This window comes from Melopsittacus undulatus, chromosome 9, assembly GCF_012275295.1.
Source record: "Melopsittacus undulatus isolate bMelUnd1 chromosome 9, bMelUnd1.mat.Z, whole genome shotgun sequence".
NCBI lineage: Eukaryota > Metazoa > Chordata > Aves > Psittaciformes > Psittaculidae > Melopsittacus > Melopsittacus undulatus.
Genome location: NC_047535.1, coordinates 34,812,589 through 34,836,353, shown reverse-complemented (window position 1 = coordinate 34,836,353; position 23,765 = coordinate 34,812,589). Strand labels below are relative to the sequence as shown.

At 45.0% G+C, this 23,765-nt stretch overlaps 1 protein-coding gene across 1 annotated transcript; it reads right to left on the bottom strand.

The window, feature by feature from the left end:
- Positions 1-328: 328 nt before the first annotated feature.
- On the bottom strand, positions 329-13,938 carry ARL8B (ARF like GTPase 8B). The gene is made up of 7 exons (XM_005149439.3): positions 13,696-13,938; positions 4,127-4,207; positions 3,440-3,513; positions 2,931-3,024; positions 2,213-2,280; positions 1,928-1,998; positions 329-565 (listed from the first exon to the last, which is right to left on the bottom strand). Exons 1-7 carry the CDS (start codon positions 13,816-13,818, stop codon positions 516-518), a joined length of 561 nt encoding a protein of 186 aa, XP_005149496.1. The 5' UTR covers positions 13,819-13,938; the 3' UTR covers positions 329-515.
- Between the last annotated feature and the right edge of the window lie 9,827 nt (positions 13,939-23,765).

Here is a 23,765-nt window from a genome sequence, read left to right as displayed (position 1 = left end):
CAAACAGCTTCCATTTCTCTGCTTACATACACACATCACATGCATTTGTGAGATTAATCAGTATCCCACAACTCGCGCTTAAATGTTTTCTAACTACTGTATGTGGCATCTTACAGAATCTTAATGCTGTCAAGCATCAGCATCTTCAAGCCACTAAACACTAGAAATAAAACACCTGCTGAAAATCATATAAAAACCTGGCCCTGAAAAACCAGAACAGAGTGTACCATCATAGTTACCATGGTAGAGAGATTAGGTTATCTTTTCTTAAAAAGCCCACCCCCCACAACCCTCCCACCATAAATGGTTGTAAAATAAATATTTGTGCTGACTTTATCATGACAACTCTAGTTGTTTTGTGACAGAATAGGAATACAAGTCTTCAGCAGTGCACATGAGAAATGAACCGTGAAAAGGCAGATTCTTGATACAGGATTTTGGGATAGTATCTCATTATGGAGGGAAGTGGACAATTGAGATTATGGCCAACTGGTACTGGAGATTCCAGGAAGACTTCAGCTTCTTCTTGATTTTGAATGCTGAATAAGCCACTGAAGCGTGATATCTGGAGAGAGAAGAGAAGTTCCATATTCAAGTGTCTCAGTATTTGTATAACTGGCATCGCTTTGGTATGCCAGTGTCTTCAGACATGACAGGAATATTCAAGTCCTTCTCTAGAGGATGATCCAAGACAGATCAACAGAATAATTGTTTTGAATGCTTGCTGTCAGTGCTTTGGTCCTATAGCTGCCCAGCATCCCTTAAGGAGCATTTAAAGGAAACGTCCCAGACATCCTTGTTTCTCAGTCAACTACACCTCTAGAAAAAAAAGACATCTTTTAACCTGACACCTTGGTATGACTCACATAATTAGTTTGAGATGTACATTACCCTATCTAGCCAGTCTGTGTCTCCTTGCCTAACAAAGTTAGTTTAGCCCTTCAAGCTCCTCCATGCTTGAAAGAGGGTCTCCTAAGGAAGGGAAGTGCACTGACATCATACCAGCCCAATGCTTCTAACAGCACCTTCCCTATAGCATCAGTGATGCTCAGCTGTGCTGTGAGGCTTGTGTGGGAGATATGAGAGAAAGGAGTATCTGCTGCTCCTGTCCACCACATTTTCATCTTTAACTGATAGTAAGGTTCATGGCTAAGAGGTCAGAAGAGTTCCTGAGGCAGATTTTTATGGAAAGAAGTTGAGTCCTTAACATAAAGCAGTCCTGGTACCCTCTGTAGCTTGTTCCTGTGACCACCAGCCTGAAGTTTCCCTCACCAGTAAACTTGTGTTAGCCTGCCAGTGAACCAGTGTCAATCTCATGGCAGCCACAAGAAGGCAACACTTGCCATCCTTTTCCTGATAAGTACTGTGCTTTTACTCAGTTGAGATTACTTGGTTTATTTACAATACTTATGTCAAGTACTTATTATTACACAGTACCATGGTTTCTGCCTTTGAACGTCAGAAATTCTAAAGCAATTGATGTTAGCACCAGAAAAAATTACTGTCTGGCTGCATGGAGGAGTGACTAGCACAGGCCACAACAGAAACTGCTTTGATAAGACAGCAAGGGAAGATGATAATTTCAAGGTAATGACTGAGGAAAAACCTGCTTCAAGTACTTGCTAGCCTCACAGTGTGGCAGAGTTGAGAACACCCAACAGAAGTATAAAATCATCTAGGCCAAACTAATAGTGAGACTAGTCAGGTATTTGCTCCAAACTAAAGGCAAGCAGCAGATTTCACTTTAATACCAGTCAAGCCTTCTCATTGCCACCAGGAGTTATACAAAATTTAACCAGTGCACTGACACATTAGTTCTTCATTTGTTACCAGTTTACAGAAGCCAGGAAGCTTAAGAAGTTACATTCCCCCACATCCATCCCCTGACAGCTCTTGACAATGTTTAACATTTTAGGTTAATAGTTACCTATATTATCTTTCTCTTTGCAAGAAATTGAGTAGCAGCAGATTTCTCTGTCTTGAATAGCAGCAAGATTCCTACAAGAGAGAGAACATTTCAACATATACTTATAACAAAGACTCTTACACTGACTATCTAATCTGTTCATCTTCAAATAACTTGGTTTTGTACAATGTTCGAGCTAGCTCCCATTGCTGTTTCTTACAAATACAAGCTTGCTAATGTAACAACCTTATGTACACAAATTCATTTAGAGTTAAAGTAGCCTTGCTTCGGAAGGGTTAGACTTACATCTTTTCAATTAGCTGTTTCTCATCCAAAGCATTCGGAAGGTCTCTCTTATTTCCAAGTACTAGAACCTGTAATCCAGAGTAGAAGGGAACAGTTGGAGCTTTCCTTTTTAAAAACAATAACAGAAAAAAACAAACCCACACCAAACCCCACAGCAAACTTCAGAGTCTGATAAGTAGTTTGCACTAGGCTAGTAAATCGAACAGAATGAGAAAATCACTATTAAACCAGATGAAGGAAGACTGACACAGGGAAAGTGGGGGTACAGATAAACTGTTACATGCAAAAAGCAAGCACAAGAACACATCAGCTGATAAAACAGAACAATCCCAGCAGACTTTACTTGTGATTTCCTAAGCTTACCCTATACTTCTGTACTATGCTTTGGTTAACTTCAACTATAGCAGACCCTAGAGCGCACAAACTCATGCTGTGGAATATTCTACTACTGGAACTCCTGTCCTCTTTTTTAACTTTTAAGTTTTTTTTTTATTATTTTTTGTTGCTGTTGGCTCTGAACAAGAGTAAGATCATTAAAGGATTGACTGACATCAACAATTTGATTTGAGACACAACAGGCAGGTATTGTTCATGCCTATATTAACCAGTAAGATTAGGTCTTTCTTACACTTAACAGTTCAAGCCAAACTTCAAGAGTTGCTAAAGCTATGTGCATTATTCAAGCAAGTTTAATACTGTGTAAGACAACATTACTTACAGGGATTCCTTGTAACTGTGGCTTATCTAGGAGATTGTGCAGTTCATTTCGAGAGGCTTCTATTTTTTCACGATCTGCAGCATCTACCATGTAGCTTTAAAGAGAATTTAAGGTTAAGTCAGTAAGACTGAACTACTTCAGGAACAGCAGTCTTTCCTTTACACTGTTCTAAGCACATTCGACAAGGCTTTAAACAAAGCTAGATCTTCTGAGCAAATAATTTGGTTCTTTTAAAGAAAATCTCCAAGATCAGAGTAGATGGAAGATTCTTTCAGTTAGACAGCACTGCCATCCAGTTCAGACAGGAAGCAGTTAGTACTCCAGATCACACACTGGTAAGAAAATTACCTATCTTGAGCCCTGAACTTACGGGTAAAAGAGGTCCATATGGCTGCAGTACAGTTGCAAAATTAAAACAAGTACTACCATGTCAGGCATGCACTGTTAGAAAGGGTACACACAGAAGAGGAGCAAATCTGAAGTACTAGCTGAAAGAAGATGACACTTACACAATAGCATTAACTCCTCTGCAATATCGCTCCCACATGCTTCGGAATCGTGGTTGCCCTCCTATATCCCAGATCTTAAGGCAAGGGGAAAAAGACAATTTAGCCATGCACTATGTCTAAACATGGCACGCAAAGAATAAGATAAGAAACCAAAACAGTTTTTCCTTTCCCCTTAGGCCAGCTGCAGGACCTCTCACACATCAGAGCAGAAATATCCCTAGTACAACTGCTCAAAGCTTGCAGGCCCAATAGCATAAGTTGCAAATTAGAGCATCTTATACCAGGTGCAAGAACACCTTTGTGTACAAAGTTTACACACTGTGCTATACAAGAAAATGAGATGTATTGACTTAAAACTGCTTTTTGATAAGCCTACCCTTAAGCAACACTAATGAGCAGAAGTGGAGAACCTCTGAAAAATAACTCAGATTAGAGCCAGACAGCTTTATCACAACATTACTTTAACTAGTCCATGAGTCTGGAAATCACATACAGATTCTCATTTAAGAAACCCCATATGCATATCCTTAAGCCATTTGACAGATTTAGCTGAGCCTCTTCCGTTTCCTGTATTTGTCCCAATGGTGGAAGCAAAACAGCAAACATACAAATACACAAATTGTAAACTAGAAGCTGAAAACCACCTTGCATAGGTTTAAAAAGAGACAGACAACAATAGCAACATACCTTTATTGTAACATTACCCTTTGTAACTTTCCTCATGTTGAAGCCCACAGTAGGAATCATATCCTCACTGAACTGACCTGACTGCAAAAAGAAAGGTGAATTTAGTGCTTACATAATAAAATATAATCTTTTACTGTCTTTCAACTGAAGGCTTTATAGACAAGGAGTTGCAGATATTATATTCATGTGTATTGAAGCTTATGTTAAGACAGTAGAGTCATTTCTTACAAGCACTGAAATATTTTTTTTCCAAGCCTTGAGGCAGTCAGGGCAGCAAAGTTACCTGTGGAAAAATACTTTGCACAACTTAGCAGATGGACAAGCAGGGCAAGTATAGGAAAAGAGCCATTCACCTACTTCTGCTGGAGCCAAGTTCTGTACATGAGGATCTCCTAGTTACCTGGAAGCTAGATATTCCTCTGATGCAAGCTACTCTATGGACAACAGTTAGAGTAATAAATCACTCCTACGGAGTAAGTGTCCAACCCATAGGTATGGGTTAACTCCCTGAGGAGCATTAAAGGCTGGAAAGTGGAAGGACCTGACAAGTCTGCTTCCTGCTAGGCTACAGTGTCCAACCTGTTCCACAGTGGAAGAGGCAATTGGAATGCAACTGGAGAATATTTCAGTCCATTTCCACAAAGTTCAGCATCACTTCAAACTCTGACATAAGTGCCACAAACCAGTACTGTATTAGAGAGGTTCTCTTGTAACAGATGTTTTACTGTCTGTTACACTTTTATCTTTGGTCTAGATGATCTTTTGAGGCCCCTTCCAACCCTTGGGATTCTGTGATCTGTAACAGCTTGAAAGCCAAGTTCACAGCTATATCCTGCAGCTAACCCAGGAGCCATAACAAGTGTTACCAACAGCAGTACAGATTTCTCCCATGCTCCCTTAGCTTTTTGGCAGAAGGTGAGCCTTAGCCACAGTGGTCATTATGTATCACACTACATCCATTATGTGTAATACAACCAGACAGTCGACCAGATTTGGAAAAAAGATCGACTCAAATGCATTCAGTGTTTAATTAGGATCTGGTATCGCAGCAGCAGAAAATCTGCTTCTCTTCCCTAATGTTGCACAGAGAAGCCAGCCCGAGTTAAAAGCCCTTTAGGATCTCTGAAGCAGATGTCACCTCACCCTACAGTTAGGGCCCAACTGCTCACAAGCTGGAAGTAGTAACTAAGTCTGACTGGACATGCCAAAAAGGCCAACAGCATACAGGGTTTGTATCAGGACTAGCAAGGCAACAGGAATAGGGCAGTGATCAGACCCTGTGCTCAGCACTGGTGAGGCCACACCAGTGTGTCAGTTTTGGGCCCCTCACTACAAGAATGAGGTGGTGGAGCTGGTCCAGAGAAGGACAATAGAGCTGGTGAAGGGTCTGGAGCACAAGTGTGAAGAGGAACAGCTGAGGAAAGCGGAGTTGTTCAGCCTGGAGAAATAGAGGCTCAAAGGAGATCTTAACACTCTTGACAACTACCTGAAAAGAGGATGGAGCAAGGTGGGGGTCAGCCTCTTCTCCCTAGTAACAACCTACAGGACAAGAGAAGATGGCCTCAAGTGGTGACAGGGGAGGTTTAGATTGGATATTAGGAAAAATGTCTTCACTGAAAGGGTTGTCAAGCATTGGAACAGGCTGCCCAGCAAAGTGGTAGAGTCACCATTTCTGGAGGTATTTAAAGACACATAGATGTGGCATTTAGGGACATGGTTTAGTGCTGGGCTAACAGTTGGACTCAGTGATCTTAAAGGCCTTTCCCAACCTAAATGATTCTATACTTTGAGTAGATGCTGTTCAGAGTTTGCAACCAGAAGATGATGGGATTGTAATACCAATGCTTTGTTGTTCACTTCTATGCCTAGAAGCCTGCACTTTCTTTAGCTTGTTCCTACTAGCTCACCTCCAAGCCCCCCACTGTGATCTTCCCCTAGCATACCAAAGCTGCAAGCTTCACATAATACAGACTCCAGTATAAGGCTGATAAATACTAGAAATCATCTGAAAACATACAGATGATAACAGTCTCATTCAGTTAAATGGCATGTTGATCTTGTCATTGACCTCCAAAACAGAAATACATCCAGAGCTTAGACTTGAAAAGACAGCAGTCCCCTGAACAGGTGATGATTTTTCACATTTAATGTCTGCTTTCCAGATGCATGGCTATACAGACTAATTGTGTTTTAAAAGAAGCAAAAAAATAACCAAGTCCTTGGATCCAAGGAATGCAACAGTAAAAAGCAATGATCTGAAAAATGGACAGCTTAAATCTCATTAGGCAGGTGTTTTGCATTCTCATTTGCAAGATGTTTCAGCTCTTTAAGCTACATGTATCAATCTCATGCAGGACGTTTCAGAAACTACTCTAACCTTTCTGCTAACTTGGCAAGGTAGGTGCACAACCTGCATGCTGGTTCAGGAGCTTCCTGTTCCTGCCTTAAAAGCCCAGTGTACAAGTTGCCCATCTCAGCCAGCTGGATTACATGTAGCTCAGCAGCAGGTGATTAACCCTGCTTTCCACATCTGATGCAGTTTAGTTCAGTTTATAAAGCATGCACTGCCAATCTTGCCTTTGAAGGGTCAGCTTGCAATAGTTGCTCAAGAACCACTGCATTCTTGCCTCTGCAGTCACACCCTACACCCACATCTTCTAACCAAACGTCTCCCAAGCACTCCTTGAACCTCCCTTTCTGTGATACATCATATTACCCACCCCATATGCTGTCAGCTATCCCACTCATACTTCCCGACTCTTCACTCAAGTGCTGTTCCTACCAATAGCTCATGCTTTCTTTCTTTTAGGATACAAATAGCTCTACCACTCTTAGGATATGGACTCCTTCAGATTGGAGAAGCTCCTCTTTTGCCCTGTGCTTAATGTAATGTTAAAGAAATTTCTGGAAAGCCTCCTTTTGGTGCATCACACTATCTGCAGAAAAGCTGCTGCACCATATACTACTTTACAAGTGCTCTCTACCCACACTACGCACCCAGGTGGCATAAAAACTCGTTCTGACTTGCTTAAAAACTGGCCTACAGAGTCACTCAGTTACAACTTGAGTTCCAGCTTTCCGTATGTTGCTTTGTAGGCAAAACAAACCAGCACTGACATACCTTCTGAGCTGTCAGAAACAGAAGAGAAGCACAGCACAGCTGCTTTCACTGAGCTGCCTCCAAAACACAAGTACACCCATCCCCACTATAAAAAAGTTAAGACTGATTCTGAGGTGAGGTGGGCACTTTACAGCTTTGAGAGGCACATCTGACTGCAGGGTTTGAGCATACTGATCAACTCATCTCTTCATTTGAAAGACCTTACTCTGATATCAGTGTGGGTGTTCACACACTGTTCACGCATTGTTCACAGTTTACATGCAGAAACCTTATATTTTAAGCCACCTTATATTTTAAGACAGATCAAAAATGGTAAAAAGATTGTACAGCATTTTGCTAGCAGGCAATGATCTCCTTCAATACGTTCTGCTATTGTACCCAGCCATCTTAGCCCAGAAACAGCTCCCTAAACCCAGAGTTTAGAGTGCTTTTGTTTACTACCTCTACAAGGGGGAAAAAACCCCAGGAATTCAGCTGCATCTTATTCATATGCAAAAGATACTTGCTCAGCAGAACAAGAATATGCTTTTTTATTAGTAAGCAATTCTGTTTGAATCAGACTTCCCTCTGGCCCTCCTAGAGCAGATTACTCAGCCCTATCACTGTGTGTTCACAATACAATGCTTTCTCCTTCTAAAACAGGCATCAGCTTTCAAACAAGTTTGATAAGCACAGAAATATTTTCAGTTCCTGATCTCAAAGTGCTTGGCTGTTGTCATACACAGTAGCATTGCTCAGACACTCAAATACTCAAACACTCAAAGCTCAAGCTACTCAAGAGTAGCTGCTTACAAATCCAGCAAGAACATCCATTTTGGCACTTCTGAATATTCCAGTAGGCAGACTCTATACTTCATACAGGCCTCTTGGAAGATCAGCCTTGTGTACTACAAGTGACAATGAATTAAGCCATCAGCTCTGAGGTCACACAGCCCAAAACTGTTCACTGAAGGTCACAAAACAAAGATAAGAAAGAGGGAGACTAAACAGACCAAATTTCAGAGACCACATGCAGAAAGAACCTGCAGGACTAGTCGTTAAGCCTCCTGGTTTAAGACCCTTTTCAATACTTCAAGCTCCCCAAGAACCCAAGCACGTGATTTTAGCACAACATGAACCCATTTACTTGTCTAAATATTTATGCTGAATAGGGATTATTCAGAGGAGCAAAACTGCTTCCAGGCTGAACTAGGTCTCTGCATTATAATCCAGCACAGGGCCAACACCTACTTGAACAAATCCATTTGCATTCAGCTCACCTTGCATATAGTCATAGTACCAGCTCTTGCACGGACTGTAGTGTTTATGCATTGTACTGTCCATCACTAACATTCCAGAAATGTACAAAGGATGAGAGCTTAGTCTTAAACTGCAGCCAGCTTAATCCATAAACTACAGGCAGAAGACTGACAGCTTCTAGGGAGTTATGCTTACCAGACTGTCAGCACCAAGCCCTAATCAGTTTAGTCAAGTAATTGAGTGTAGTACTGGAATTCCTCCTTCCTCTACCTTCCTTGAAAATTCATTTTAATACACTAAAGGAGCCATTAAAGGCAGAACTCAAACTGCAGCAGTAGAACCAGTGTTCCCTCTTCTTTCCAGCTACAGCAGTAAGCTTTCTCCTGCTGTCAGCAGAGAGCATGCTGCTTACAGGTCCATCCTCATGGTCCTCAACCACCAATTCACAGCTACCAGATTTTGATTCCACAGCCTGCACAACGAGATACTTTATACCAGAAAAAGTCAGGGCAGCCTTCAGCTTGCATCTCATAAAGCTAACATGATTCATTACTGTTGCAGGACAAATTTCTTCATATAGTCTTTGTTACTACACACCAAGGATTTCTTTATCTTTATTCATAATACTTTTCATCCATCTAGAAGAGATCACAAACAAGCTTAGCTGATGAGGAGACAATAACTTTGGGAGTATGGATCCCAGCCAGGACACTCCCAACTCACCTGAAGCAGTATATAACCTTAAGCCCTGGTGCTCATCCCTAAACTTTTCTTTTCACACTAAGAAAATCACTGCATCTTTCAGAAATCTCTTCTTAAAAAAAAAAAACCAGGGTAATTTTAGCATTACATAAAGCTACCCCTACACTAAGCCTCCTCTGCAACATTCATAGCCTCAACCAAAAAGCACATCATATATGGACAAATCAATTCTCTAGTTTCTGTAGTCTAGCTGCCTTCTGGAAATACTTCAGTGTTTCAGTTACTTGTGATCACATTGAGAAGCCTGAACTCTAGTTTTGAAGCTTCAATCCTTGTGATCAAAAAGTCCCTTGAAAAGCTTTACAACAGCACTTCTATGACTGACTGCTGCAGAAATCAAAATAGTGGTATCTGACAAAAAAATGAAATTTTATTTCCCCAACCCTGACTTCAATGGAATGTTTAAATGGACATGGCCTGCTTATCACATACTACCACACAGCAGTTAAAGAAGACCTAAAAAGGCACATTTCTATCTAGAAGTCAGTCATACAAGATTTACAGACATTTCATGCCTTTCATGAAAGCATCTTTCTCCGGGTGTTACCACTTAAAGCTCTTCCACTGCTTAAAGAGTGCTATATGGGAACTTAAGACCACGATGGAAAAACTAGATTCCAATTTTAATCACCTGTTTCAGACCAGGTGGGATACAGCAAGCAGGACCTCAAAGAAAAAGTATTAACTAGAGTATGAGTCACCTTGTATTAGCTTTATTACCTAATGAAGTGAGGCAACCCATTTCAAGAGACTTCTCTGATTAAGAAACACTTAAAAAGTATATATCAACCTTCTCGCTTAACTACCATGTGTATGAGGTGACAAGATACATTATTTATGACCTACCTGGGTGTTTCAGAAGGCACTAACACAAAGCTCTTTAGAGCAATCTTTTTCCACACTTGTCTGGTGCAGCTTCTTTAAGTCAAAGTTACTTATAATACTCATGAGGACAGAAGGAAGTCACAGCTCCCAACTGGCCAAGGGAATCCTTTCTTTAGGCATTTCTAAAACTGCCTCTCTCCAGAAACCAAGGCCTCATTCAAAGACTTGTCAGGTATCCCAAAGTTAAAACCACACCATGCTAATTTAGGCTTTGACACAAATCTTAAAAAGGGATCTTACTTGCTGTATCACTACAAATCACTACAATGGAACAGATTGAGTTTAGCTCTTAAACCTGACAACAGTATTGAGAGAGTCCAACTCCAACCCCTGCTATTTTCCTTTCCTGCCTGCTGAGGATCAGGCTATCAAGCTTCAATGTTCCAGTGCCAAACTCCTGGATCAAGAACAAATCTACCAGGTTTCAAGCAACACTTCACAATGGGAAGCACTGCTCTTCTATGAAGCACTTCTGAAGCTGAACAAGTGTCCCTTTATTCACCAGCATGCACTGCCCACAGCCTGGAAGCAGAGTCAGTTTACTTGAGTCACATTTCAGTTGTGTCACGTGGCTGTGGAGCTCCTTGCCTCCCATACCTCTCCACAACGACATGGCTTGGACTCACAACTTTGATAGCATGTCTGATTAAAACCTGTTAATAGATGCCATCTGCAAAGATACAAATGACAGAAGACACTACAGACTCCAGTAACTAATGGACATTTCAAGTCCTCAGATAAGAAGCTAACAACTCAAGATGTGATACTGGGATAACATGCAGTTTCTACAAACAAGAGCCACAGGCCATCTACATTATGGAAATCAGGACCAGGAAGAAATGATATCCTCCCTTGTGAGCAAGTTTACTCATGCACATGGAAAACTTATGTTTAATATCTAATTAGAGACAGTGACTAATACAGAGCCTCAGCAAAGCAGAAGCTGCATTAGTTGCATTCAGCTGTAACTAGATTTCACTGCTAAGGTCAGTTTTTAAACCTTCTAGTCAAAGTAAGTTTGGTCTGATCAGAAACTACGTGCATGTTTACACTAAAGGAATAAATATGGTCAAACCAGTCACCTACCTAGAAAAAGATTTTTCTAGAATGGAACTGTCTGCCTGTCATGCCCCTTCTACTCCAGCAGCAGTCAAGCCTTGGATCAAGTCTCCTGTGTAATTGCTTGAGTTTTTCCTCTCGTTGCATACGCCTAATTTGATTGGCATAAATTACATTAGAGATTTATATTAGATTAAACTCACTGCTGTAAAGACACTGGTAACAGCCCTCTATTAGACAGAACACAACCTTATAAGCCATGGCAAGCTCCTGGTATGCAATCCAGCTTTTAGAGCTATTCTACAGGACTAACATCTTGCTGTGTCATTCCTTTCATTTTGGTTTTAAGCAATACCAATGCTTGACAGCTACATCCATCCAAACCATTAACTGGCCTGCAGAGAGCAGTTATTCTTTTTCAGCTCTTTTTCCAAATGCATACTCTGAATTAAAGTCCATCAAGGATGCAGCTAACAAGAAGTTAGCTCTTCATGCCGTGGACAGCACTACTACTTCAAGAACTAATACTGCACTGGTAACTGCAGCTTAGGGCTTTTGTTTTTTTTAAAGACAGTAATAAACCCCTGAGCAAGTCCCCTCACTCTCTTTGAAAAGAGTTGCTAGATTTTTCTAATTAAAAACTTCAGAAAATCAATTTACTACTTCCAAACTTAAACCACCTAACTAGGCTGTGTCATTATGCATAACAACTTCCTTATTTCATTCAGTTTTGCAAGAGTGCTTGAATGACACTTACTCAGATAAATATCTGGGTGTGATCCTAATATGTGGTTGAAACCTTGCAAGGTTCAACCACTAGCAAGGCAAGCTGGATACAGATGTCAGCTTCACTTAGGTATATTTTTCTCATTTGAGATTATTTAGATGGACTAAGCCAAAGTGCAGCTACTACAACAATTCAGTACTACTCCATCTATCTGCAGTATAGTTTCACAGATAACTCCCTGAAAGAAACGTGCTACTGATACTGCACAGACAGAATAGCAAAGTCAAGTGCCATCACCATCTAGGATTCCAGAAGACAAAACACTCACGAAGTAACCTCAGTGCCCAAAACTTTATGAACACATCAGCCAGCAGCCACAGATTGAGGATGTTCAACAGTTTCAAAGTTCCATTTTTAGAAATCCAAGCCAAGAGGTAACAGCAGCTCTTATTGTGCTAAAGAAAAGGTTTCTAGCATTCTTGTTCCAGCAACTTTCACCTAAATAACTAGGCAGAATTTCCTTTTATGAAGATAGACCCATTTCACGACATTATCATGAAGACCACCAAGTGCTAGCATTCACAGCTACACAAGAGGTTAGTTACATGTCAACAGCTAGTTAAATGTAAGGATTCTGTATAACTGCAAGAGAATGACAGTCCGTTTCCTATCCTGCACCTCATTTAACTGGCAAATACATTCATAGAAATAGTAATATTAAGATGACAGCTTCAAAAAACCCCCCAAAACAACAAACCAAACCAAAAACCAAAACATCCTGAAGCTCTGCTGATTGTAAGGTTGAAGACACCAGCTTGCTTATTCTAGAGTCACTGAACTTAACACAGTCATGCTTCCTGCAAAACTAGAAGGTAGCCTGGTTTCCCATTTCAGTCTCCCTACAAAGGCTTCCAAATCCCAGCTTGTCCCTTTGAATTGTCTTCCATCACATGCATCCGCAGAACAGGACACTCATGAAGCCGAACGCAGCATTTAAGCAAGCCATGCTTTATCTTGTTCAACAATGGAAAAGTTTCATGTAGGAGGATTCCCACACCCTTCCTTCATCTGCTCCAGGCAGATCGTCAGATAAGTAGGCCCAAGTTCAGCAGTGTGCTGCTCTTAGGCTTGCAAGTTGTACTTCTTAGCGCATACCTTAAGAGAAAGTAGATTATTTAATGCAGGTTTCAGCAAACAGGATAAGCAAAAATCTGAGAGAAGGACCATGAGAGGGAAACACTTAATCATTTACCGATGACCACTGGAAAAAAAGTCAAACGGAGGAAAGCCACTAAAGACACATTACACTGTCTTCACATCATGCTAACGCAAGCCTGACCAGACCAATACGCTGACTGAAACAAGCCTTCAGAGCAGGCGGCAGAGCTCCGATACAGCTATCGGTGTCATCAGGGTCCCATTAGCACACAAAGGTTTATGGAGGCCCCAGCGCACGGCTGGCTCAGCCACCGCCTAGGAGCCGACCCTGCGAAGGCCGCCACGACCAACTCCCACCCCGGGCAGCCCCGCATGAGCGGCTGCACCCCGCAGTCGGGCTCCGCATGTGAGACACTACCGGCCTGGGGCGCGCCGGTAAGCGACAGCGAGGACCGAGGCCGGACACCAGGCCGCTACCGGCCTGGCTCGGCTCTACTGCGGCGCCAGCCCCCTCCGGCGGGGCCTGCACCGGCCGCGGTATGCCTGGCACCGTGCGGCCGCCAGGTCTACCCGCCAGCCCCACCGCCTCCCGTCCCAGTCCCGGCGCGGCCCGCTCACCGCGATGACGTTGACGAAGGTGGTCTTGCCCGAGTACTGCAGCCCCACCAGAGTGAGCTCCATCTCCTCCTTCCAGAAGAGGGAGCGGAACCAGTCCAGCAGCCGGGACAGTAACGCCAACATGGCTGCGGCAGACGGGACGGCGGGCCGGGGGTACTGACGGGCTCGGCCCAGGACTGGCGGCGGCTGTCGGGCACCGGCGCGCTCCCACACGGCCCGGCTCGCCCCCGCGCCGCGGTCATATGACGCCTCGGCGCGGCTCGCGCGACGCAACCAAGAGCGGCGTCGCCGCCGTCAGCCCCTGCGCTGCACCGCCCCCTGCCGGCAGCCGCCCGCGCTGCGCCCGGGGAGGACCGGCTCCGGCCGGAGGGCGGGGCGGGAGCTGGTCCGGCCCCTCGCGGCTGGCGAGTTTGAGGCTCCGGGTTCGGGGCTTGCCGCAGGTCGTTCCTCCGGTCAGCTGTGCCGTGCTGTGAACCGACCCCACGGCCTCTGAGCCACCCCCAGCCCCCTGCTCCGTCTGGCCCCGCAGAAGAGCCCCAGCCGCCCACGGATCCCCTCAGAGCCCCTCAGTCACCCAGCAGGGCGGGGAGCAGGACCTGCATGGAGGGCTGGGGCTCCAGCTTCGGTGCATTCCCCGGTTTGTTCCTCTCTCGGGTGGGTCTGTGAGAGCTGAACTCTGAAGCATGGAGCTGCAGTGCCCTGCAGGCACATCCTGGGAGTTAACAAGTATTAACCATGATGTTTCTATATGATACATGCGGAGTGTTTTTTAAAGCAAGCACGCTCTTAGAACTGCAAAAATCACTGCACATGATCTTACCCTCGTGTAATCAGATGTTCTCTAGAAGCTTTGCCAGGAATCCATGCATTTTGCACAGGCTTTTTCAGGTGTTTTACTGAGGACCTCCCTGCTGTGCTGGTCAGGGCACTGTAACTGGTTATTTTAATCCTTGGACATATTAAGCCTAGTTCTGGAAAGCCAATAGCAGGTGAGACTAGAAATCCCCCAGCTTCAAAGAACAGCAGAACGAGAAGGCAAACCAGTGCACACATCTGCATGGGTTTAAAACAGAAGTCGATTGGGGTGATACAGATTTACAAGCTCTAAGCATCTTGCTTTATGTAATAAATACCACACCTCTCCAAACATCTGCCCCCAATGGGACACTGATGAGGATCCCAGTATTTCTGTCATTGACAAATTGTGTAGATCCAGCTTTCCAGGTAGCTCAGCGGTGACTTTTGCAGTGTGAGGCCAAGGCAGGAGGGACATGAGCTGAGCCGATGAGATGCACAAGGAATGTTTTCCATTCACATGAAGTACAATCTTTTTCTTTGTGATTTCTTATGATGTCGCAGAAAACTTTTCATGACTGAAATGAAAAGATACTAATGGATATTAAACAGAATGTTTTGGTTGTCAATAGGGTGGAAAACAGCTTCTGTTTTGTGCTGTGCTGCAATGGTTCTCAAAGTATTTTACAGACAGTAAGGACCTCATCTGCTGGGTGAAGAGTGAGAGCAGGGTCACAGCTCTCTGACATGCTTTGTTAGCTCACTGTGCCTCAGTATTCTGCAGCATTTTTCAGGGCACCAATGTCAGGCTGAAGACAACCTTCCTCCTTAATGAGAACTGAAGGGCAAAGTAGTCTGGGCAAAGCTGGAAAGCTTCAGCCTCCAGACACTCACCCACTCTTGGGGCACCCGCTCCATGGCAGTGCCAGCCATGCAACCTCCATAACCCCAAAGGGCTCACCCAATGCAAGCAAAAGGCTGTTCCTCCCCACCCCAGCACCGCACTGGGAGAGGAAGGACCAGCACAGGCTGGTCCCTGTTCCCCCATTGCCCCTGGCTGAACCTACCTGGTTACAGAAATCTCAGCTCCAAGGGGAGCAGGGGAAGCAGGTTAAGTAGTTTTGTGGAGGTTGATTAATGAAGAGACAGGGGCCAAACAGCTCAGACAGTGCATATGAGCACACAATGAAGCAGTACAATCAGTACCTGGGAGTTCTGGCATTGTTTGGCATTGCTCATATTTGTAAAGAGCAGTAAATACAGCACCAAGTATAAACCAGTGCCAGCAGAAGCTAACAGTCCCTTTCCTTTTTTGCTCAGAGGAATGTTAGAACTTAGTTAGTTTAGACCCTCACTAACAAAAATCATAGAGGAAGTGCTTTTAAACACAGGCAGGCCATGATGCTAATGCATGCAGCTGGCAGGTTGCCTTTGTGCTCCTTGATGAAGAGAGAGCAGCAGCATATGCAGCTGATGGATTTCAGGCAGCCAAGTGCTGTGTGCAGTGCCCTCCCGAGGCTACGTGCTGTGCCTGGGACATCTGCAAAGGGTTCTCCTCCTGCATTGCTGCCAGGGGATTCTCTAAATCACACTGCATTATTTTTGAGCCAATGAGTAAGAAAAGGGACACACACGCACATAATTGTACTCTTCGAACAGTGGAAAAGAGATGCAAAGAAGCAACCAGAATGAGATTGGTATAAAATCACTGGAACCACATGGTAGGCTGGCATCAGCTATGCTGGCCACATCAGGAGGAGTCACACCACCCTGACTGCTCTTTTTCTGCTCGGCAGCTCCTGACCTTGGAAGAGCTGTACTAATTGGTTCTTTCTGCACAAAGGAGTAAGTACTACATGCAGAGAAAAAAGCCTGTTCCTATCCTCGGCTTCATGGGCTGCACAGCATGCTGCAGAGCATTTGTGGAAGGTGCCTGCCATCAAATGCCACTACTCTGTGGCACTGCAATTAGAAATTACCCAGCTCCCTGGAGGCAGGGAAGGTGGATGTGCATGTGCTTTTCCACCCCAAAACATGGCTTTCTTTTGTATCCACAAAAAGCCAACTAACATTCTCCTTCCAATTAAGCTGTTATATGAACTGCACTTTGAAAGTTCTTAATCCATTTTATGGTTTATTAACTCAGAAAATTTCATACCCATGGCTAGCTGTATCAAAGAGGATGTGATGCCTGGCACCAATTAGTTCTAATAACGAGCTAAATTGTGCACCAAGTTTTGAGTCTGTCATTAGTACGAGAAAATAGGACAGCTCCTCTCAAAATAGAATATCTTGCTGGACGTTTCTTTAATTTGTCTTTGGCTACAGACTACTCCCACTGGCTGATGCAGACGAAGACACTAATTGATTTGATGAGTTACAGAAGCCTGCTGTGTGGTACTTTCCCCTGCTGCTGAGCAAGGAACCACAGCAAAATAGTAATGTTAATATTGCTCAGAGATTTTGCATTTCTGCTCATTCATGTTTTGCACTTTAAGGAGGCAAATACACACATCCTGTTAGTGCTGTCAGTTCGTTTAGAAGTTCGTTTTCTTCCCAGAAGGGTTGAGATGGCCATTTGTAAAATGCCTTAGAAACTATGGGTGTTTTCAGGTCAGGCATCCTCCCTTGTCAAGGGGAAAAGCATCTCTCTGAGCTGGGGAAGCTAGGGAGCACCCGTACAGCTGCCCAAGAGCTTTGCCCCACAGCACCGGCAGGTGGGGTCTGCTTCCAGCTCTGCATTTTTAAATCCCATTTAAAATAATAGAAAAAGAAATGGAGGCAGATGATAACGTATGAGATATGTGTTATTCCTATGTTACAGATGCTTAAAGGAAAGGGAAGATTAGTGGTTGCCTCTAAAAAGATGGACATTAAAGTAAGTGATTATTTCTAAATCTACCAGACAGTCTATAACACTGTGTCTTCCTGTAGTTTTACTCAGGGCTTGCTGTTTTGCAAAACTTACGGGTACTGCCACAGTATAAATACTCACTAAAGAACCCGAAGAAGAGAAGGAAGGATTTCACTGTGTCTTCCCCCAGCTTTCCTGAGGAAGAAACATGTCTATTGTGCTGTTACTGCTGGAGCTAAACCAGAAGTATTTCTCTGCCGTTGAGGGAGACACACCTTGTAAACTAAATCATAACTTATGCTCCTAGAGGTGTTTGCATGCTGCTAGCATGCCTTTCAGTCCTGCCTCTTTTCTGTGGCCCAAGACAGTGTAAGGTCTGGGGAGGAAAGACATAGAAGGGGAGGGAGGTGCCAGTGAGAGAAGCACAGCTCTTCTTCCCCAGGCTGCAGGCAGAGGCATGACTCCTGCGTGAAACCTGACGTGAGCACAAGTATCTCATTTCCCAGTGTCACGGGATCATAGAAGGGGTTGGGTGTATGTCAGAGGGGTGCATGCTTGGCCCCTAGGTTTTCCAAATCTCCAAGAAGACTGCCTATACATGAGCCCAGGGGAGAATCCTCAGGCTGTTGTGCCACTGAAATGATCTGGTGTCAGGTTTATTGGGAGGCATTACCTTTCGTGCCCCAGCTTTACATTCTAGTAGTCTAGCAGACTGGAAACGTGGCAGCAACGAGGCTGGCAAGCTGTAAGGTTTTCCATCACTGACAGTGCAAATATAAATGATCACAGTCATTTTAGCATTTTGATTTTGTAGATGCTGGCAAACACTTTGCAGTGTGAGCTGCTGCATGCAAGTGATGACCTTCAGGAATGCTGGCGTCTACCCGTGGCGAAGCAGCAGGAGCATGAATCAGCAGAAGGGAGCAGGGAAAAAATGATGGTTAAAAAAGAGCCTGCTGTTAGCAGCAAGTTAAAAAAAAAGTTTCCTCCTGGTCCTCCAGTCAGATTTATTAGCAGAGACCTTGGCACTTGCACAGACCCCTGCGCAAAAGCCAGGCCCACGCTTGCAGATTTATTGCACTGTCAGGGCCTTTGCCAGCTCAGTCACCACATTTCACCTTTTCTGTAATTTAGATTTTAAATCTAAAAAGAAACAAAAGCCATTCTTCCAGTCCTAGCTCTAATCCCAGTCTCCAAGTGAGCCTCTCTGAAGGAAGGGCATAGAGCCCTGAGCCTCCAGCTCTGTGCAGGCATGCGTACTATCAAATGTAGAGGAAGCCAGCACCAAGGGGAAGCCCATAGCAGCAACTTCTTAGAGATCCTTGGGGCCAGGGTGCTGAGCTCCTGCTGCTGCCAGAGTCACCCACCCCACTTGGGCTATCATGAGCCCTGTGTCCCAGCCTGCTGGGCCGGCAGGGAAGAAAAACGAGCTCCAGCAGCAGTACTCAGGGTAAGGGAGCTCTGTGCCCTCGCAGCCTGGCAGGAGAGGATGCCAGGGAACTGCCTGTATGCCAAAGTGCCTTCATACATCTGTGCCTAGAAACAAAACCCCTCCCTGCTCCCTGCTGCTGCTTGGCATGTCTTGCTGCTGCCTTTTTCCCCAGAGCACCTTCACCTCTGACACACTTCCTGACAGCCACTACTGTCTGCCACAGAGGATAAGAAGTGACCCACCAGGATGAACCAGCGAGGCATTCTCTCCAGCCTCTGGTTCAAAGCATGGCTCCCTACCATGATATGGCAATAAACCATAGACTGCAGCACCCTTCCTGATAAATTTAAGTGCCTATGGTTCCAGCTTTCCTCAGTACCACCTGGGCTGCAAATCCAGTATCACAGCACTGACTTTGTCTACGCAATTCTGCTTTGCTATGCTCGCGATTTTCTGCCTGCTTTCTGAGTTTGCCACAGTCAGGACCTGCCTGACCCATGGTGTCACCCAGCGTGGTGTCCCAAACCCCTGCACAGGTCACTCCTATGGGGACACCCAGTGCACAGCTCCTCTCCAGCCATCTCCCTTTTGGCTGAGCATCCTCTGCCCTTGCCCCGCTTGCCCATTCCCAAGATGGGGAGTGGGATTATGCCTGACACAAATGAGACGGGGGGGACAGGAGCTCACTTCCTTTCTTTGCACATTTATTTCCTCTTTTTCTCACCCCAGTTTTCTCCCTGGCCTGCGGGTGCACTTCTGCTTTTACTTGGATTTTCCAGCAGAGGGGGATGCAACCTCACCAATACTGTCTTATTGCCTAAAGCCTTTATCCTCGCTCTCACCTGCATCCTCAACCTCACCAAGGGCTGGCTCCCTGCTCAGCATGTTCTCTCCAGCCTGGCAACGCCGTCACCCATACCTCAGAGCTCCCCGGGTACATGGGCACCGTGGGGTCCAGTAAATCTCTTTTATTACATGTAATAAATCCAATGCAAGAGATCTGATCAGCCATAAACTGTTAACAAGAGACGAATTAACACAAACAGCAACACGATGTCCATGCGTCAGCCCCAGCCACCACAGTGGGAACATCTTGGGGTTTTCTTCCCAGTGTTGTCATGGACAAGGGAGGATAATCCTGGGGACTGGGTGTCACTTTGAAATGGGAGAACAGAGGAATATTTATTCCCAGCCACAGTGGCTGGGTAACATACATACATCAAGCTAGAAGGTCGAGATGGTCTCATGTAATGCTTTTTAATCAGTGAAATTCAAAGTCCTTCATACTTCATAAAGCATTGTACAGTCAGGGAAGCTGAGGCAGAGATGGGAGAAATTATGTGCCCAAAGGTAGCAAGCAGCAAGTCAGAACACATCCTAGGTGCTAGGAGCTGTAGTTTCACTTGCAAGCTGCAGACCAGATACTACGAAGTGATCCCCAAGGAGCTGTGAGTGCCCAGGTATCACTCCCTGCTGCAGTCCTAGAGCATCAGTGTCGAGATGCTGCCCAGTCCCATATGACACCTTTTGCTTTAGTGGAGGAAGAAACAACACATCTACAGGTACAAACATCCTCACATGAACCAAGTCAGTTGAGCTGCACTGAGTTACACCAACCATATACTGGACATATTGCCTCTGCACCTAGTAGACGTCCTAAACTGAACAGAAGGAACTCGATGTATGTTGATGCTGAAACCATTTCTTGATCAGAAATGCACGCAGGGGAGTGCACCAGGAAGCACCCAGCCTGCTCTGCAGTCTCTCTTTCATTGGATTCTGCATGCTCTGGTTGTCTTTATTGTCCTTTGTTACATTCCTTGTTGGCATTTCATGGAGTGCAGTTATCTCAGGAAGCCAAACACCTCACATGCCATCATGTCAGAGAGCTGCGCTTCAAGGTTATTTTCTATCAAATGCTCATTCTTTCAGCCATCCAGATGTTTTTCCTTGGCTAAATCATCTTAAAATAGAAATAGTCTGCAGCCATCCTAGTTCTTCCTGCTCTGTATGCATGAGCAGGAAAGAAAATTTAGGATTTTACTGTAATGTCATACACAAAAGTCTGCTGGAGAGCATCACTCTGATTAGCTCTTATCCTACAACCAAGAAAACGGCAAAGAATAAAAATAAGGGAGAGCCCAGCATGTGGCTTTTGAGCCTTGCTGCTTCAAGGCTCCTAGGAAAATCTGTCAGGCCCCTCATCAATGGCATATTTGTGCATATCCCAGTAATTGGTTGGGCTCTATCTATCAGCAGGAAAATAAGGACAGGAGCAATGTAATGAGCTGCTCACTAGCACATCAGAAGATTTTGTTTGCATTTGACCATAAACCAGCCCACTGCCTAACCTTGAGGCCTCCTCTTCAATCCGTCGTTGCTGTTGCAGACAGGTAAACGTATCCAACAGCTCAATATGCAATACAGGGCATAGGGAAGCTGAAACAGTTGCATAACTGCAAACAATGCATCCCAGCTTGTGGAAGGCTGAGATGGAAAAATTTTGATTTAAGTCTGGGAATTAAATTAGTAAAAGGGATGAAAAAGAAGAAAAATACCTCATATCCAAGCACATGTCTTTGGCAGAATTCATGACTGGAAAAAAATGTTAGGATGTGAATTCTGCAGATAGCTCTAATGTGTGACAGACTGGACTGAACTCCTCATTCGGAGCTCCCTGAACTTTGAGGATTTGATGTAGATCCAGATTTAAAATTTCCATTGGAACTTTCTCATTAAAACCAGAAGGACCTTATTTCCCTACAGAGGCTATATCAGATATTAATTTGCCCCTTCTTCCTCTGTGCACCATCCATCCCCCTTTATGTTTCTTCAGTTTATGTGAGTCCTGACCTAAGACACCTGCAAACCAAGCTGTCTTGGTTCTCCCTCGACATAGGACACTGGTTTGTCAAAATCTAGGCTACAGAATTTAGTGTATCTGCATACAGATTCTTTTAATAAACTTAATCCCAAATAAAGCTCATCCAAAGCTGTGGGCACTCAGAAATAGTATTTAAAAACACAGGAACACAGGAGAGACAGAATGCAAACGATGCATCCCTTCTTCCCACCCCACTAGGCACCAGTCATGAGACTCACACAGCTTAAATCCCACTGTTACACTTTCCCACCAGACAAATCCTACTTTATTAAATTAAAGTGCAAGGGAATTAGCAAACCCGCCTGTTTCCTTCACACTATAGTATATATAAGCAACCTAATCCATACGCCAAAGCTCCCACCGCTCTTGAAACCCCTCAGCTGGGAATTCCCATCCGCAGCTCACAGGCTCCCATCTGTCAGCACACAATTACCTTTCCCTTCTGGGGCACGGGAGGGAATAAAACGTGTGGGTGCCTGCCAAAATGCATCCCTGGGGCTCTCCTTCCGCGGCGTCTGGGTGACCCCTGCCTGCAGGAGAAATGCAGGGCCTGGGAGCTGGGTCAAGGAGTTAGACACCAGGCTAATTAGGGCTTGGCTTTGCTAGTTAAACAGGCTCGTTTGGCTGACCTGACCCAATGCTTCCCGTTGTTTCGGTGTGCCCCATGGCTGCTGGGGCTGATCAGCTGCCTGGAGGAGGGGGATTGGGCTGATCAGAGGGGGAGGGCTCCCCAGTCCCACTGTGTGACCTGCTTTTCACCCCTGCCTGGCAGGGCAGCCCAAAACTCTGATGAAAGAGAAAGGAAGTGCGAGTCAGTGTGAAGACAGCGTTTCATTTACATGAGATAAGCGCCTTCATGTAGCGACTAGAAATCAAGGGTAATTGGTGTGGTTGGGAGGCTGGTGTCTTTTGTTACACAAGGCATAATGGGCCTCTTCGGAGGGAGCAGAAACCAGCGTTCCTGTGAGGGAATATTGCAGCCTGGAATAGCGATGTGCTACATCCTATTTCTCAGGAGGGAGGAAGGAAGGAAGGACACGTGTAAAGAAAAATAGCAGTAAATGATCCCGCTTCATCATTCTTTTTTTTCTTGTAACCCTTCTGGCCTTACAAACAGGAACTTCATTTTAAACTAAAAATAAAGCGTGATGCCTATTTCACAGTTGCAGATGGGTGTTCCCAACTGCGCTGCTAGGTTTCAGCCCCTTTCTGTATGCAGCCTGAGTAAGGCATGGTAGGAAAGTGCCTTGCTTTGCGTTTGCTATATTTACATATCATCAGCTATCAGAAGAACAGGATGTCCCAGGGGATCTGAAATAGGATACACCGGCACTCTCCCTCTCCTGGTCAGTTCAGCCACAGGCCAGGTCCGTATGACTGATACTGTTTGCTTGTCTGCCTGTGGCCCTGGTACCGCTGGCAGTGCCCTGGTGGGTGTTATCCATCCCGGCCTGGCTGGCACGCAGGCCCAGCTGCCCTGGTATCCCCAGCCTTCCTGCAGACCAAGTCTGACACGTGTGGCTGAGGCAGAGGAGAGCTGGGGGTGGGGGGAATGGAAAGCTCCTATTTCTCTTTCTGCCACACTTTTTTTCACAAGGGCAGAGGAGATTTACTCTGCCCTCCACAAAATCAGGTCTGTGTTTTGTTTGTCAGTCTAAATCCTCAGCAGCCGTCAGGAGTGTTTCACTATGGGGTGATGGAGCATGAGCAAGCTGTTTCCCAGGGGGAGCAGTGCCAGGGGGAAAGCAGTACCCCCAGCAGAGCTTCCCACAGGCCCATGGTGCAAAGTGGAGAGCATGGGTGGGCAGATGGAGGGTGTCAGTACCCAGTTCTCTGCTGCAGAGGTTACAGACCCTGAGAGACAATAAGCTGCCTCCCTCAGAAGCACGCTGGATGCCCTGCCCACCTTACCACCTTGGTTTTAAGTGCCTTTCTCACACGTTGGGCGTAGCTGCCAAGTATTGTGCCTTCTGTACATCACTCCACCTTGATTTCAAACCACTTCAGCTTGTGTTTGGGAGTGGTTTCCAAGCATTCAGCTCACCCATATCTTATCCACACTGGTTTCCTTTATGAGCTGCACCCACTACAGGTCCAGAGCTTTA

Coding starts and splice junctions, on each gene's coding strand:
- ARL8B (XM_005149439.3), bottom strand. CDS start 13,818: ATGTTGGCGTTACTGTCCCGGCTGCTGGACTGGTTCCGCTCCCTCTTC. Junction 3,514..4,126: donor AGGGTAATGTTACAATAAAG/GTATGTTGCTAT, acceptor CCTTGCCTTAAG/ATCTGGGATATAGGAGGGCA. Junction 3,025..3,439: donor AGAGGAGTTAATGCTATTGT/GTAAGTGTCATC, acceptor TTCTCTTTAAAG/CTACATGGTAGATGCTGCAG.